This window comes from Mastigoproctus giganteus, chromosome 7, assembly GCF_048544385.1.
Source record: "Mastigoproctus giganteus isolate SK-2022 chromosome 7, ASM4854438v1, whole genome shotgun sequence".
NCBI classification, from domain to species: domain Eukaryota; kingdom Metazoa; phylum Arthropoda; class Arachnida; order Uropygi; family Thelyphonidae; genus Mastigoproctus; species Mastigoproctus giganteus.
The window spans coordinates 182,190,856-182,207,830 of NC_143581.1; the positions used below are offsets into that span (position 1 = coordinate 182,190,856).

General features: G+C 34.1%; 1 protein-coding gene across 1 annotated transcript in view; it reads right to left on the reverse strand.

The window, feature by feature from the left end:
- The window catches only part of LOC150083376 (proprotein convertase subtilisin/kexin type 4-like), a 372,395-nt gene that overhangs the window by 90,690 nt on the left and 264,730 nt on the right, over nucleotides 1–16,975 (reverse strand). The window contains exons 14-15 of the mRNA XM_090378003.1: nucleotides 9,906–10,139; nucleotides 1,367–1,474 (exon numbers count right to left, since the gene is read on the reverse strand). Of these exons, the coding sequence (XP_090234129.1) occupies nucleotides 1,367–1,474; nucleotides 9,906–10,139 (342 nt within the window). The remainder of the gene's footprint in view (nucleotides 1–1,366; nucleotides 1,475–9,905; nucleotides 10,140–16,975) is intronic.

The following is a 16,975-nucleotide window of genomic DNA, read 5'->3' on the forward strand; positions in this document are numbered from 1 at the left end:
AACATATGGAACAGTGCATGTGCAAGCCCAAGGCAGTTATTTACAAGGGGATAACTTGTATGGTATAAAATATTTCATTATTTTACTGCAACAGTCTCATTATTTAATAGCAACACCGCATATTAGTGACTGATTACCACCAACAAGCTGTGCATTCTTTTGTGGTGCCATTTGATCATGCAAAATGTGTTCTAGTGGTCACATGTTAAGTTATAGGTTCGAATCCTGTCAATGACGGGAAGAACTCACTGAGGCATTTTCAAGCTAGACTGACTTAGCCAGTCTCAGATGGAGGTGCAGGATTCCCCAAGAGTTTTCCTTGCTGCTTTCATTTTGCAAGCAGACAAAACTGTTTTATAATACATGCAATTTGCAGAAATAATACACCAGTGCCTTACAGTTTGAGTTTTACTGTGGCTTTATATCCCATCTATATGAGATCAGCCTACTGTGAATGTCATTTCAATTCCTTCCTGTTGCTAATTGGGCAATGGGCATGCATATATCATATCGACAAACAGAATGCATTTACAGATGTCTGTATGTTTGCAAGGTGAAAAACCTGACACAAATCAAGAATAGCTGACTACAGCTTCAACTAATTAAAAAATAACTTTTATACAGCAGATTTAAAAAATCTGGATTCAAGAATTAAATGCAAATCTTTCTAAACAGGTCATAAGCAATGAAATTTTATGCCACACTTTTTTCTTAGTTTGAGTTACTTGAGATGAGTTTAAACAATCCCATCCTTGATACCTTCTATATGTTAAGAGTTATAGTACATTGATATGGTGACTAAAAGAGCCCTGTAGTTTTAGTGTTATAGTTTTATTTTAAAAAAATATAAATTAAAATAATTTGTACCGTACACTCAATAATGCGTATGTACATATATATATATATAGAATATATATAATATATATAAAAACATATGTTTTTTACAAATTAGGTTATGAAATACTTAAAAAATAAAAAAAATTAATTAATAACATTATATAAAAAATTAAATTAATGTAACAGTCACTATTTAAAATAAATGCAATTTCCTATAATAAGAAAGATGAAATTTCTTAGCAAAATATTGTCGTATATATAACTGCACTTCCAGTTTTCTTTTGTGGTTATCTCAGCAAAAGGACATTTACATTAACAAAAATCATGTTATAGAACATGCTCTTCTTGTCGACAAAAATAAACAAAAAATTTGCACTTTGATGATGGTATGAAGAATGACTGATGTAAACAAAATATACATTTTTATGAGATGAGGTAATAAAAAAAAATCCAAGCGCATATCACTAATAGTATTAAGGTCTTTTTTGTTAGTAGACCCTCCACCAGATGAAAATCAAGAAGCACCAACCTAGACAACGGCTGTTGTTCATTATGGCAATACATGCACTATTATTTGGTTTCTCCACTTTTAAGTCATTCTTTTTATTTTGAGGTTTGAGAGAAAAATGTGGTGATTCTGTTAAAGAAAGAAAAGAAGGTTACATAACCATGACTGAAGAAACAAATTAAATTCAATGCAAATTAAAAGTAATTTAGACGTAAATAAGTTTTTTTCTAAACAATCCATATCAGATTACACAAGAAAATTTTTATTTTTTAAAACTGTAGGTCATATCATAAACTTTTATAGCATTATTGTATATAAATAATCAAATAGGTCTTTAAATATAAGAAATATTAACTCTGAAGGAATTAACAGAGCAATGGAAGCATTAAGAGATGATTTCGGCTCTCTGGAATTTCTGTTAATGTCATATAACACTGATATGTTTGTGCTCATGTGAAGCCAGTTAATTATCTCTATCTTCCAGTGGCTCTTTCAAACAGTAATATTCTTTCTGAAGCATTCTAAAACAATGGATACAATACAACTTCCCGACATGTACAATATGTGTGTATGCATGTATAAATAAAACACTTCTCTGCATAGAAAGTAACAATTAAAAAGTTTAAGGTACAAATAGCTAATTCTCAACTGAACTTACAACTTTTGATAAAAATACAGAAACATTTACAATAACTATGCACCAAAATTAACAAAACAGTGACTCTGAATGAAAGGCTTGATCAGTGTGATTAGTATAACAAATTTACAGGGAAATAGTGGGCCAGTAATTCTGAATGTCTTATATGGCAGGATTTTAACTTTTCAGATATTCGCTAGAACTTGAGTTGGTCATTCACACAAGTAAGATTTTTGTAGATTTATTGGATAGCTATTTTCTACAGCAACATGTTAGAGAGGCAACAAGAGGAAACAATACCCTTGATCTGATTATTACGAGCAGTGATTTGTCGTGCATTAAGAATCTGCAGGTAAAAGCCCACTGGGTGACAGCAATCAGTGTACTGATGTAGGATTTACTTAAAGACTTAAATAAATGGATGCCAACTGAATTGATGAACTTGTTGCAGAGAAAAAAAGCATGGGATGCATACAAATTATCAGGCAATACAAAAGCCAGTGGTACACGAAACTATTATTATTATTAGCCATATGGTACAAGGAAGCCTGAAGCTTATGCTGCACCAGCCAAAAAAAAAAAAAAAAAATCCCGAGTTACCCCCCTGAGAGAGAGAGAGAGAGAGAGAGAGAGAGAGAGAGGAGAAGTACAAAGGAATCACCAAGAAAGAGAAGAATGATGATATCCAGCTCAGGGCCCTGGGTTTGCCAAGCCCATACTGACCAGATGTGAGCCCCCCCCCCGGAACTAGTCTGCAAACAGGTCACAAATGAGGCTAGGCAAGCTAAGGCAGATTACGAGAAGTCTCAGGTAAAGAATGCAAAGAAAAGCAACAAATTTCTTTACTTACATTAACAGTAAAAGGAAGTGGTTGAATCACATTGGTCCACTTGATATCAAGTGGACCAATAACTGTTGATGATCCTTCCTGTTTAACTGTTGATAATCCTTCATAGGTATTTTGCATCTACATTTGCACATGAGGAATTCTTTAGGGAAGGGATGCCAGAAGTTAATTAAACTCAAACAGGGAGCCAAATGATTTTGTGATAACTGAGAGGAAAGTGGAAGAGAAAGTGTTGAAGCTAAACACAAGAAAGGCACCTGGTGTGGATGGGATCTATACAATTATATTAAGGGAGGCAGCAAAGAAAGTAAGCGAGCGCCTCCGTAGCCAGGTGGGAAGGAGCAGCAGTGCGTAGCACACGCTTCTTGATTAGACCGGGGTTCAAGCCTGTTACCACCAAATACGGAGGATGCGGAAAGGTCAGGAAATGACCACCGCATATTTCCGAAGCAATATGGCCTTAGTTGCTAATGCTCCTAAAAACCAAATAACAAACAAACAAACAAAGGAAGTAAGCACACCATTAGCCATAATTATAAGAGCAACTTTGGATTTAGGGGGCATCCAAGGTCCCTACAGACTGGAGGTGTGCAAAAGTGTCCTCAGTTCACAAAGGGGGGAACAAGTAATTACAGACCTGTTAGTCTAACTTCTGTTCCAGGGAAAATAATGGAGTCACTGGTTAAAGAAGCAATGCAGGATCATCTAGACAAGACTGCAGTTATAGTTCAGGCACAGCATGGGTTTGTTAATGGGAAATCTTGTGTGATCAATTTGATTCGAAACTACCATGTGGTCACAATGGAATTGGATGTAAGAAATAATTATTTTGATATTATATACTTGGATTTCAGGAAGGCTTTCAATACTGTTGCACATAATAGACAGCTGTATAACTTGGAGTAGTGCGGCATCAAGGGCAAGCCACTGCCATGGATAAAGGGATGGTTCAGTGGGAGAAGACAGGAGTGGTAATCAATGGCCTCTTTTCTTCATGGACCAATGCTATTAGTGGAGACCTCCAGGGTTCAGTGTTAGACTAATTGTTATTTTCTTTATTTATAAGTGATACTGATGAAGGCATATCAGGCTTAATGTTCAAGTTTGCAGATGATAAAAAGTTTGGCAGGATGGTTAATGACAGTATGCTACTGCAACAGGATCTAGAAAAGTTGGGCAGATGGGCTGAGAAATGGCAACTGAAGTTTAACATTAACAAATACAAAGTACTGCATATGGGTAGCAGTAACCCCATACCAACTGTGTAGTACTACACTCAGGGTAATGGAAAATGAAAAAGGCCTAGGGGTAATTGTGCAGTTAGATTTGAAGTTATTTGAGCAGTGCAGACAGACTGCCAGGACAGCTCATGAGGTTTTGTCAATGATATACAGGAATTTTGCTAGCAGGGATAAAGAGATGATTATCGCATTGTACAAGGCAATGGTTAGGTTTCATCTTGAGTATTGCATACAGTTCTGGAGGCATCATTTTAGGAAGGATGTAGATCTGCTAAATTATATTTCTTACTGAAGACATAAACTAAATTGAAATAAACATTCAATTTACCGAATGGGACTGAATTTTATCTGCTATTAGAGCCTGTTGCACCATTGCATCTGCCATGGCTGTGTTTCCTTCAATGACTCTGCTAGCATAGCGTGTAAATTTCTGGCACTGGAGCTGATTCTCCTACCACTTGTTATGACTGTATTTCACAACATTTTTCTGCAACATCAAAGTTATGTGTCAAATTTTTACCATTTGCATAAGAGGATGCTTAGATTTTAAACCTTTGTTTCTCTATGCAGGGTGGTTGTTAAAAAAATTTCCAAGCAGTATGTGACTTTATTTTTGAGTGGAGCAGTTTTACATATGAAAGTCAGTTGTGCTTCATCCACTGTGCTTGTCAAACGGCAAACTTATATCTCAAATGTTAACCAACAGCATAAGAGAATACCTGGCTTTAACTTTTGTTCCGCTATACAAATTATCCCATTTGGGCCATTGTTAAAAATTTCTAAGCAGGAAGTATCTTTTTAATTTCATTCGAGCTGTTTTATGTGAGAAAGTTGAGCATGCTTCACTACTAATGTTGGAACTGGTTACCTTTTCACACATATTAATGATGGAGAATGGCAAATTTTTGCCATTCTCCATCCATTTTTTTCAAATAGCTTTAGGCTACCGGGGAAAATATTTTAAGCAGAAGTGCTTTTCATAAAAAATAGTCCATGGCACTTTCCTTTGGCTGATATAATTGCATTGTCACAGAGACAAATTTTGACTGATGGCTGAAGAGGACAACCCAGCATTATAAAAATAAGAAGAATAAAGGGAAAGTGAAAAGCAAACCAACAAACAAAAAAATGATAGAATTTGTGTAGTGTTTTTCCCTTTCTCTTCAACACACTCATAGCATTTTAAATAAATTCATATTTTTTTTTATTCAAGGACTTTTTCTTCTTGAAAATTGCTTACTCACTCAATTCACTGAAAATTAAAATTTTCTTTTCCACTAGTATCAGAAACAGTAAAAACAACTGGGCTACAAAACTGATGGAAAGATGAGCATAACAATGAAAGTCAATGGGTCTAATGAGCAGTTAGTGGGAACTGAACTTGCCACAGTGTTTAGTGGCGTCACATTTTGATTTTCCCAAAAAAATTTATCTTATACTTCCATGTTCAAAATGAACAGTTCTGATGTGTTGAGAATCTTTTTTTTTTTTTTTTTTTTTTTGCATAATATTTTCTTTTCAAGCAGCTTCCATGATAAATCACTTCACAAATAACACTTTATTTACAAAATAAAAAAAATAAAAAATAATTCCACACAGCCAAGGCAAAATTTCTCCACTGTAATCACATTTTTTCAGCTGTACTCAGACATTAAGCATTATCTGTCTACCATTCTCAGCTGTTCTAAAGTGACATCAAGCTGATTGCCTGCTCACATAGTGTAATTAGCAAGAGCAGATCATGCTTAGTTACAAAATTTACTCAAAGCAATGGGAATGCAAAAATACAAAAGAGACATAACTTTACCTTTTTGCATGAATTATGAATATTAAACAGAAAATAATATCCCAAACTATGAATACTTTCTTTCTTTAGCAAGTATGCACAATTATACATAATAACAATGTATCACTTATTTTAATGTATTAACATACAGCTTGTATACACTGAACTGAATGATTAGTATGGGATAAAAAATGAAACAGCAATTTTGTTAGCATGTGCAAGAAATTTATTGAATTTTTTCTCATATTGATTAAATCAGTGGTTCCAAAAGTGGGCGGAACTGCTCCCTGGGAGCGGTGTGTTTACCTAGTGGGGTGAAAAGAAGCAAGGGGGACATTTGAAACTAGACCGTCCCGAGTGTACTGATTGCTTATTTACCATTGTTCAGGTTAGCGCATAGCATGCATATTTGTTAAGTAATTATGCAGGGTGTCAGACGAATGGTGTACAGAACCGAAAAGATTCCGTTCTCAAATTATAAGTGAAAAACACACACCCTATCTGAATACAGCGTTAGTTAAATTTAAGGTTAATTAAGTTTAAGTTCATTACTACATATTTTCAAGTAAGGAACTTAAATTTAACCTTTGCATATTTTCACTTGAATTATTCAGAATTCAGTTCACAAAATTTACAAACTCCATCAGACAGACTTATGATGTGGCACCAACAACAACCACATAACCTTTCCTGCAGAAGCCACAATTTTTTTTTCAGCGTTAGCGATGACGTAAACTTCCAAACAGGGCTTTGTTGCTTACTCTTTGGGGCAAAATGACAAAGCCATGTCTCACCCACCGTTATCACCTTGTGCAGAACCTCAGAATTACTGCTGTGTTAGAAAAGATATTGTAGGGTTCTGGACAGTCCTTGAGTGGACTGTAAAGTGTGTTAGTTGTCTGACGGCACCCCCATGACCACCAAATACGGAGGATGTGGAAAGGTCAGGGAATGACCACTGTATATCCCCGGAGCAATATGGCCTTAGTTGCTAATGCTCCTAAAAACCAAATAACAACAACAACTGATGGCACCAGGGGTTCCCCCATCACTGCCAACAAAAACCACAATGGAAGTAATTCTTCAAGAGAGAGATTCTCTCTACCTTGTTCGTTATACATCTAAGACCCCATTTACACTGGCCAAGTGATGCACACTTTGTTGCAAGTAGACATGCGTAGTGACGTGTGCAACATATTAATGTTCTTTGTTTGATCTTCAAATCTGAAGTTTAACAAAAGTGTTTCCTACAGATGAAGGGAATAATGATTGATTTTTTTCCCCTTGGCTACACTCAAGAAATAACTGCTTTCGAAGTACCATATTGATCATGATTGGTAAGTGAATACCTATTTTACAGTGCAAAAATTCTTTTAATTTTTGTTATTAAAGTTAAACTAAATCAGGAGACTGTCATCATTAACAGAAGTTGGGCTTGAAAAGTTAGGATCATGTTTAATTTATAATAATATTTGTCCTTATCTTTAATAATAATCAGTCCAGCTGCAATAGTTTTTATACTTTAATTACAAGAATGAGAACTTACTAGCTGCCATAATCCCCTATTTTATGGCTGAAACATATAAACGCATTCTGTTTTAATATTTCTCATTTTCTTTAATAAATTCACCTGCTTAAGATTTGAACCCATGTCTCTTCCTTTAACACACTCACTCTCACACACACACACAGTTTTATTTATATGGATAGATTTAATAATTAATATTTGTTTCAGAAAAAGAATGGCAGAAGCAGAAAAATCAAAGAGAAAATGTAGACAATACAGTGTGGAATATCTGAAGTATAGATTTATTACTACAAACAAGCACCTGCCAATGTGCTTAATATGCACAAAGGTATTTTCTAATAAGGCAATGAAACCTTCCAGACTTACTGAACATTTGAGGAAAGCACATCTTGACATGGCAGACAGGAATTTAACATTTTTTCAATCACTTCGTGTTAAACTACAAAAGCGGCCAACACACTGCCAAGTATATTTTGTAATGCCTCTCAACAAAAAATTTATGGTTTGCATGCATCATACAATATTTCATTGTTGATTGACAAGTTTGGAAAGCAACATACAATTGGTGAAGAACTCATCTTACCAGCAGTAAGTGAGGTTCTGAATACCATTTTACATAAGTCACTACATGAATTAAGAGTATTCCTCTAAGCAACAATTCGGTTCAAAGATGCATAGATGAAATGGCTGAGAATATGGAAGATATGTTGTGTAGCATACTAAGGACTACAGAATTTGCATTACAACTAAATGAATCAACTTTGCCAGACAATGAATCTTTGCTTCTAGCATATGCGGACTTTATAAAATATGCAAGTTTAGCTCAAGAGTTGTTTGCAAGGCAGTTAGAAACAGATACTACAGGTGAATCAATATTTCATGTTGTTGAGCAATTCTTTAAAGACAAGAAAATTCCACTTGCTAACATACTTGCTCTTGCGACGGAATGACATCAATGACTGGTTGCTACCCTGGTTCCTGTTGCGTACTTAAAGAAAGTTGTACCAAATGTCTTTACCTTTTATATGTGAGAGTGGTTGACATTCACTGTGTCATTCGTCGCCAACATCTGGTTGCAAAAAACCTCTTCACAAGTCATTACACACTGTCATTACTGGTGTTAATAAAATCAAAAAAGTCCATGCTCTCAATGATAAACTATTCTGAACTTTGTGTTTGAGAACGCTGAAAATTTTCAACATTTTGCATATTTGTCCGAATTATTTGCAAAGTTCAATGAAATGAAATTACAGTTGCAAGGAAATGATATCAACCTTATTAAGGCCAAATCTGTAGTATCCACTTTTATTTCAAAGTTAACTTCATTCAAGCCCAATATAGGCTGTTGTGAGCTATATCAATTTCCCTCTCTGTCTGAGCTATAAAAGATTTGTGGGATACAGGATGATGATCTGCGAGTCTTTTTTGGATACGCTGCATAAAGACATGTCTGAATGATTTAAGGACCTTCTTTTGATAGAAATTCCAGATTGGGTGATGAATCCATTTTTAGATAATGAAGGAATTGGGGTATTAGAGGAAGAACTAATTGAGTTACAAGATGATATTGAGCTGAAACTGAAGTTTAAGAAATCTTATCAAGAGTTTTGGTTACAGAAGAAAATTTCTGATCACTATCCTGCACTATGGACATTGGTTAAGAAGCTACTTATTGCATTCCCAACTTCATATTCAGTAGAATGTGGTCATCCAACTTATCTCCAAGCAAAGAAATCGACTCCAGATTACTGAACGTGGTGATTTAAGACTCCTAAGCAACTTTAAACCGGACATTGAGAAACTGGTATTATGTCACTAAGCCCTGGTATTATGCCTCTCATTAAAAATTTACAGAAAAATGAACTTGTTACTAAATGTAATTCTAAGACTTTTGTTAAATAATTGTCAGATTTTGAAAAGCTAGAATCTAGTCCAGTAATTTCAATATGTTGAATTAAATAAAATAAAACCTTTATTGGATTTGAAATAAATGTGTAATTAATCATTACTGTTTTGAATTATATTTTTTTATTATATTCCTCATTGGATCATGCAGTCTGCCACCCTGAAAAATATTTTTAAAAGTTAGGACTTGGGGGGGGGGGAGCATTGGGGATGCATTTATGGAATCAAGGGGCGGTGACTCAAAGTTTGGGAACCCCTGGACTAAATTAACACATTAACTGTCTACTCACAAATATCTACCACAGTGAAACTAAAAATTACTAATATTTTAAATGAGAATTATGAAAATTCTGCACAGTGTTAAAAAGGGTATCTGGCTAAAAGTTTCTCTTGATTAATTAATACTATATTTTGATCTTGTACAGATACTTTGAACCTGTTTAAATTGAAATGGACATATTTTGGTCTTTTGAACTTCAAATTAACCAGGTTTTACTGTAATGGCACTAATGAATTCTTCAAGCAATTTTTTTCCTTTTTAATTTAAAAAAATATTGAAATTATTTCAGTTTTAAGGTGCTAAAACATTAAAAGCAACAGAAATGATAATAATTACCTTGATTGTATTCTACACTGCTGTCTGCCTGAAGAATTTCTTCAGAGTCAAGAAAGTTGGAATTGTGAAATATAATGGAAGATTCTTTTGTTTGATTTGGATATGCCTCTTGAGATGGGTATTGTGGCTGTGAAAAAGGAAGAGTTACTCTAGACTGATCAGTAACAGTTGGGTTATCGGGATCTTCTGTAGTTCCATATAGTATCAAGAACCAATCTGTTAGTGATGCATGACCTAAGATTAAAATATCCATGTCTTACTGCATATAAATTTAATAGAAAGTTTTATGAAAGAAAATGATTTATATGCAAAAAAAAAAAAAAAAAAACCCAGGAATATATACAACTACAGAATAAGTTATTTAAAACAATTTATGTCTCATAACTTGTTTCAGCATAACAAGATTATTTGGCATAATGCACAGGGTGCACCAAAAATCAGAACAATTTTATTTTAAATTCGGAAAGTATAGAAACTAAACTTTTATTATTTAATGTTTCAAAAAGCTGAAGACCAGGCAACTGTAACCAAGAGTTTGTTGGGAGAGGAACTGAGGTGGGAAACAGGAGATTTTTTGGAAGAAATAGGAGGTTTTTGTTAAGTCTGTACTGCACTAGAAATTAAATTTCACTGACAGAATATACATTTTATATTAACATACAGTTACAGAACTGTTTAATAGTACAATTAAAACATTAACCTACCTAAAATATTTGTTTGGATTTTCTGTTAGACATTAACTGATTATGGCTGCTTCAAGAAAGATACTATTGCATCTGTTTAGACTTGGTTATTAAGATCATTTCCTTCGTCAAAAATAAACGATCTGAATCTTCCCCCCATTAAATGATCTTTCCCCCTCCCCATTAAACATTTTGACACTTGGGAGTCCTTGTGCAGTTATCAGTTCCCCAACCAAGGACCACTGAGCATCAATCAATACTTTCTTCTTTTATAATAGTGTCTAGTGATGGAACTGATGATGCAGAACATCTATTGCTTCATCTCTTTACCTTTAATTGCACTAAGAAGTACTGAAAACTTGTCCCCAAAACATTTTAAATTTAAATATGATGCACTGCCAATTGATGAAATTTGCACTACCTTATCATTTACAAGAACATAATTTTCCAGTGGGAACTTAGGCATGGCACAGCCACAGAAATAAAGTACTTGTTCACTGAACAAAAGAACAATCTGCTCCTCTTGTTTTAGACTCTCTATGACCTTGGCAATAAAAATGCCTATGGCCAAATCAGAATCATCCTTCTGGTTTAGTCTGATATGGTGATTAACTTCCAAAATAGAAGTGGATGATTTAAAAACTGTTGGTATAATAAATTTAAACATAACTTTCTACTTCAACATACCTAGGAGTAACAACTTCAGAACACAGATGTGAGGTACAATGCATTGAAGAGTCTTATGTTCGGATTTGCAAACACTGGAAATAATGTTTAAAAGAAAGAAACAATTAAACAAGCAGCTTTCTTTATTCATACCAGAAGAGAGGAATGTGAACAGACTTTGTGCAAGAGTGAGGATAATATGCTTAGAATTATCTTTCTTGGCCTGTTTAAGATTGCTTTCAACAAACATTTGTGATTCAGAAGTTCATTAATTTGTGTTTCAAAACTTTTTTTGAATCATGATTTGGATATGAGTCAGTGGCACTCACTAGTGATCACTTATTGTACTTTTTCAATTTGATAACTTTTATAGTTTTCTGAACACTTCAACCTCTTTTTTAAATTGACTTTTCAAAGGCTGACATTGTTCTACCAGCCTAGTTACATGTTTAACTGAAGACAGTTAACACAAATGCTTCAAAATACTTTTTAATACCTTTGCAACTCCAGCTTTTAGGCCTACCACAGCAGTTAGATTATCAATACTATATATCAAAACAGTTTTTTCGAAGGAGTCTCACATCCTTCCAGGTTGTTCCGAAGATGCTCAATGTTGTACATGGAGACACCTTCCAATACTGGCATTGAGAGCAAGCTGCTTTTGATTTGACAGTGTGTGTGTGTGTGTGTTTAATGAAAGGTCAGCATAATGGGATATAACTTGTAATCACTTTGATTCCTGCCATTTGTAGGCCAAAAAAGGCCCATTTTTTAATGATCACTACTTCTTATTTCGCTATCTGTGCAATTTTACTAACAGTGCTTGTATTGGATCTACCACAACCATATTTTTTGCTATTTCACTATCACAAAAACATTTCTGAACAATGCATCTTCACAATTGGTACAACTTATAGGAAAATCATGCTTCACAACAAAACATTCAGTGGAATTTTACATCATTATGAAATGCCACATCCATTTTTGCATTTCTTTCTATGCACTCTATGCTGTTTCTTGTACTTATTTGTTTGCAAATGTTTGACATTACATTTCTAACCACATCTACATATAGTACACAAGGCAAAAATGTTACCATTTTCAGATTTTACAAAACATGGAAAATGTTACGTATATGTCTTTTGAAATTTTAAGTTATATTTCTTTGGCATCTTAGTGTAAGGCATTGTTACTTAGCTTTACACAACACATGCAATGAAATGATTGCAGCAGAATTCTGTTAATCTACATTTCTATTTTAACTTCAGATACTAGCACACCTGATGGCCAATTTGTTAATGAAAATAAGAATAATGTGCTATACATTAAATTCCAATATTGTAGCAGTAATACTAGAATGATGGTGAAGGGATCAAATTGAGTTAAAAATATGGGTTCTCTACAATCATAAATCTGGAGAGTTGGCAGCTATATGAATGGCAATAGGTCCAGAGGCATGTTGATATTAGTATTAATCAGGCCAAATGATGTAAGGAAGCAAAGCAAACTTATTCTGTATCAGAAAAAAAACAATCAGTTGATCACAATTTTCACATTGCTAAAAACTATACAATTCAGCCATGAACATTAACTACACTGGGAGGCAACTTATTCAAGCAATCAACAACATAATGCCTGAAGGTGAACTGTATGAGATTTGATCTCTTGCTTCCCAATGTTTCATATTTGTGTTTTCTTGTTCTAAATTTCACCTGTAAATGGGAAAATACCACCCTCATTTATTCTGCTTATTTCTTTATGGACCTTAAGTCTCCAAGCTTTACAATCCACACCCTTCAAAGATGTTCCTCATAAGAACAACCTTTAGCACTCCTAAACAATATAATTGCCCTTCTTTAGAAACTCTTGTCTTTCTTTAGGTGAGGCCTGCAGACCCGAATAAGGTATTTCAAATGTGTACTCACCATTGTTTTATAAAGAGTACTAGTATAGTCATATAACACCAGTACCAGTAATATAACACTTTTGCTGTACCAGCCAAAAATAAATAAAATAAAACACAGCACCCCTAATTGGCTGTCATCCTCAACCAGCTGTGGAGACAACTTATTCCAGTAATCAACAATTGAGAGATTGTGAACTACAGGAGTTAAACAACTCATTCTACAGTCCAGACCTGGTCACTCAGTGATTATTTTCTCTTCAGAAATTTGAATTAAACATCTGCATTACCATTGAAGCTGTAAATGGCTTTTTCAAAGACCCAGAACAAAAACTTCATATATATATTTCCCCCTTCCCTCAAAATGGAGGACATGTGTTGAACTAAAGGGGGTATATATTGAGTAAAAATAAAACAAGAAAAAAAATTAGGATATGCTGTTTCTTTATTATTAAGGTAGATAACTATTTGAATGAAGTATATCAAGTGATTTAACAAAAATCATACACTGCTTTCCAACTATTTGTCAGATGATGATTTGAATAAGGACCTTAATGTTAGTCCTTAAAAGCTATGAAGGGAGCTCTCTATTGACTTACAGGGACAATTGGTGGGTGTAATCAAGTCACAAAGGAGGTTAGATCTTTGCCAAAGATTTCTCATAATCTGCAAGGGTGCAAAAAAATAAGGAAAATAATTTCTCATAAGGACGAAAAGAAAATAAGCAAAGAGTTCTTTACTTATGTAAACTCTAGAAGGAAGGGGATGAATCAGATTAGTCCACTTAACATAGATGGTTTGACTATTGATGATCCTGCTCAAGTAGCTAATAAACTGAATGAGTATTTTGCATCTATGTTCACACATGAGGAGTTAATCGAGGAGGGGAATGCCAGAAGTTTATCAAACTCTAACAGGGAGCTAAGTGATTTCGTAATAACTGAGAGCAAAGTGGAGGAGAAATTGTTGAAGTTAAACATAAAAAAGGCACCCGGGACAGATGGAATCTATCCATCCATAATTGATTTTGCCAACTCTGATCAATTATAACTTTATAAAAATAAAATAAAATTACAAATAAAATAAATAAATAAAATACATAAAATCAACTGTAAAATATAATATGATTTAAAATACAATAAATCATATGAATATATTAAAAATATAAATAATAAAAATATTATACATTAAAAGCATTAAACCCTCATACCGTAAAACTGAAGCTTTCAGCAAGTGGCTACGGCTCCAAGCCACTTCCGGTACTGACATACAGGAAACGGAACATGCGCAGGTACTGTAGTACACCCTGGGTCTGCTGGGAAGGCTTAGTACTTTATAATGAATTGTTGATGCAGCACTACTTATGTTGAGGAAGGCAGCAGATGATGCCGAAAGTTTCAGTTTTACAGTAGTACAGGTTTAACGCTTTTAATGTATAATATTTTTATTTATATTTTTAATATATTCATATAAGTTATTGTATTTTAAATTATATTATATTTTACAGTTGATTTTATGTATTTTATTTGTAATTTTATTTTATTTTTATAAAGTTATAATTGGTCAGAGTTGGTGGTATCAATTATGGATAGATTTCCTGACCACAAAGGCCTTTTTAGGAATCTATCCAGTTATAATGGAGGCAGCAAGGGAAGTAAGCAAACCCTTAGCCATAATTATGAGAGCATCCTTAGAATCAGGGAAGTCCCCATGGACTGGAGATGTGCAAATGTATCCCCAATTCACAAATGGGGTTCAAAGGGTGACACAAATAATTATAAACCTGTTAGTTTAACTTCTGTTCCAGGGAAAATAATGGTCACTGGTTAAAGAGGTGATACAGGATCACCTAGACAAGACAGCATTAATAGCTCTGACACAGCATGGGTTTGTTAAGGGAAAGTTTTGTCTGACCAATTTGTTTGGATAACAATATGGTCACAAAGGAACTGAATACAAAAAATAATTTTGATATCAAATACAGTACTTGGATTTCAGGAAAGCTTTTGATACTGTTGCACATGGAAGACTGCTGTGCAAATTGGAGTGGTATGGCATTAAGGGAAAGTTACTGCAATGGATAAAGGGATGGTTGAGTGGGAGATGGCAGAGAGTGGTAATAAATGGACACTGCTCTGCATGGATTAATGTTATTAGCAGAATCTTCCAGGGTTTGGTGCTGGGCCCATTGCTGTTTTGTGTATTTATCAATGATATTGATGAAGATATATCAGGATTAATGTCCAAGTTTGCAGATGATACAAAGGTTGCAGGGTTGTTAATGACAGTAAAGACAGTATGCTACTGCAACAGCATCTAGAAAAGTTAGACAGATGGGCTGAGAAGTGGCAACTGAAGTTTTGCATTTGTCAATGTACAGTACTCCATATGGGTAGCAATAACCCAAGAGAAGTGTACCAACTGTGTGGTACTACACTCTGGGAAGTGGAAAGTAAAAAAGACCTGGGGGTAATTGTACAGTCAGATATGAAGTTCTCTGAACAGTTCAGACGGGCTGCCAGAGCAGGTCATGGAGTTTTGTCAATGATATATAGAAATTTTGCTAGCAGAGACAAGGGGGTGATTATCCTTTTGTATAAGGCAGTGGCGTGCAAACTTATTTTGCTCGCGACCCCCTTTATTAAATATAAAATTGACGCGACCCCCCCATGTAAATACAGAGGTGGGATGACCAGATTTTTAGAGAAAAAATAGCATTTTATAAATTATAGAGTAGACAATTTCATTCGAGTACCGAGAAAGGAATAAAACATTTTTTTCTTTTTAATTTACACATTAAAATAATTGTTTAATTGAATACAGTAAAAACAACAAATCAAATTTTTATTCTTCAATTACAATTACAAACCAACAAAAAATGAACAATTAAAAACAAAACAATAAAAAAATGAATAATAGCAAAACGATAAAAAATTAACAATAACAAAACAAAATTAATGGGAAGGATGAGCCTGAATAACCGATAATATTTGGTTCATATTTGGCTCAATATTTGAAATTGCTAATCTCATGTCATCTTGTGGATCAAGTCTGGAATGCTGTTTTGTTTTTATAGCTGTTAATTTTGAGAAACCAACCTCACATAAATATGTAGACCTGAAAGGTAGCAATGTTTGTATCACCATTTTTGATAATTCTGGATTCTCGAAGAGAAAGCCAAAATTTTCACAAGTTGTAATATTGAAACGAGCACAATAATGCTTCGCCACACAGCAGGTCGATCTTCCTTTTGCTCAAGGTAATTTCGGGGCATGAAGAAATATCAAAAGCAAAGGGATCACAAATCCAATACAACTTTTTTTCTGGAGAAATATGAAATCGTTTGGAAAAATTCTTAATTAGCCTTGTCAGGTTGGTGGCAATGATATCTCTAAATTGTAAAATGTCAATATTACTGCTATTAACAAAATCAGAAAAACATGGGAACATTTCATTTTAATATTATTAAGCTCAAATACTCAGTGATAAAAATAGAAGCTTTCCAAAAGATTAAGCTTCTATTTTATCACTGAGTATTAATTAATATATAGTGGATTCCGGTTATTTGGGGCAAATCTTAAAAAACAGAAATCAATCAAGAAAATAGTCAGGATTTACTTCACTTAATTGGGACAGCATGCCGTTTAATCAGGGCAGAAGACCGCAGTACTGGAGATTACCCTACGATTGTCTCCAACGGTACCACTTAGTTCAGTCGAAATTCTGGAGCTCACAACCATAAAACAATTAGCAGTCACCTGTTTATTGGGCTTTTCTGTTAGTGAAATCTATCATAAACAGACAGTAAACTCGATCTT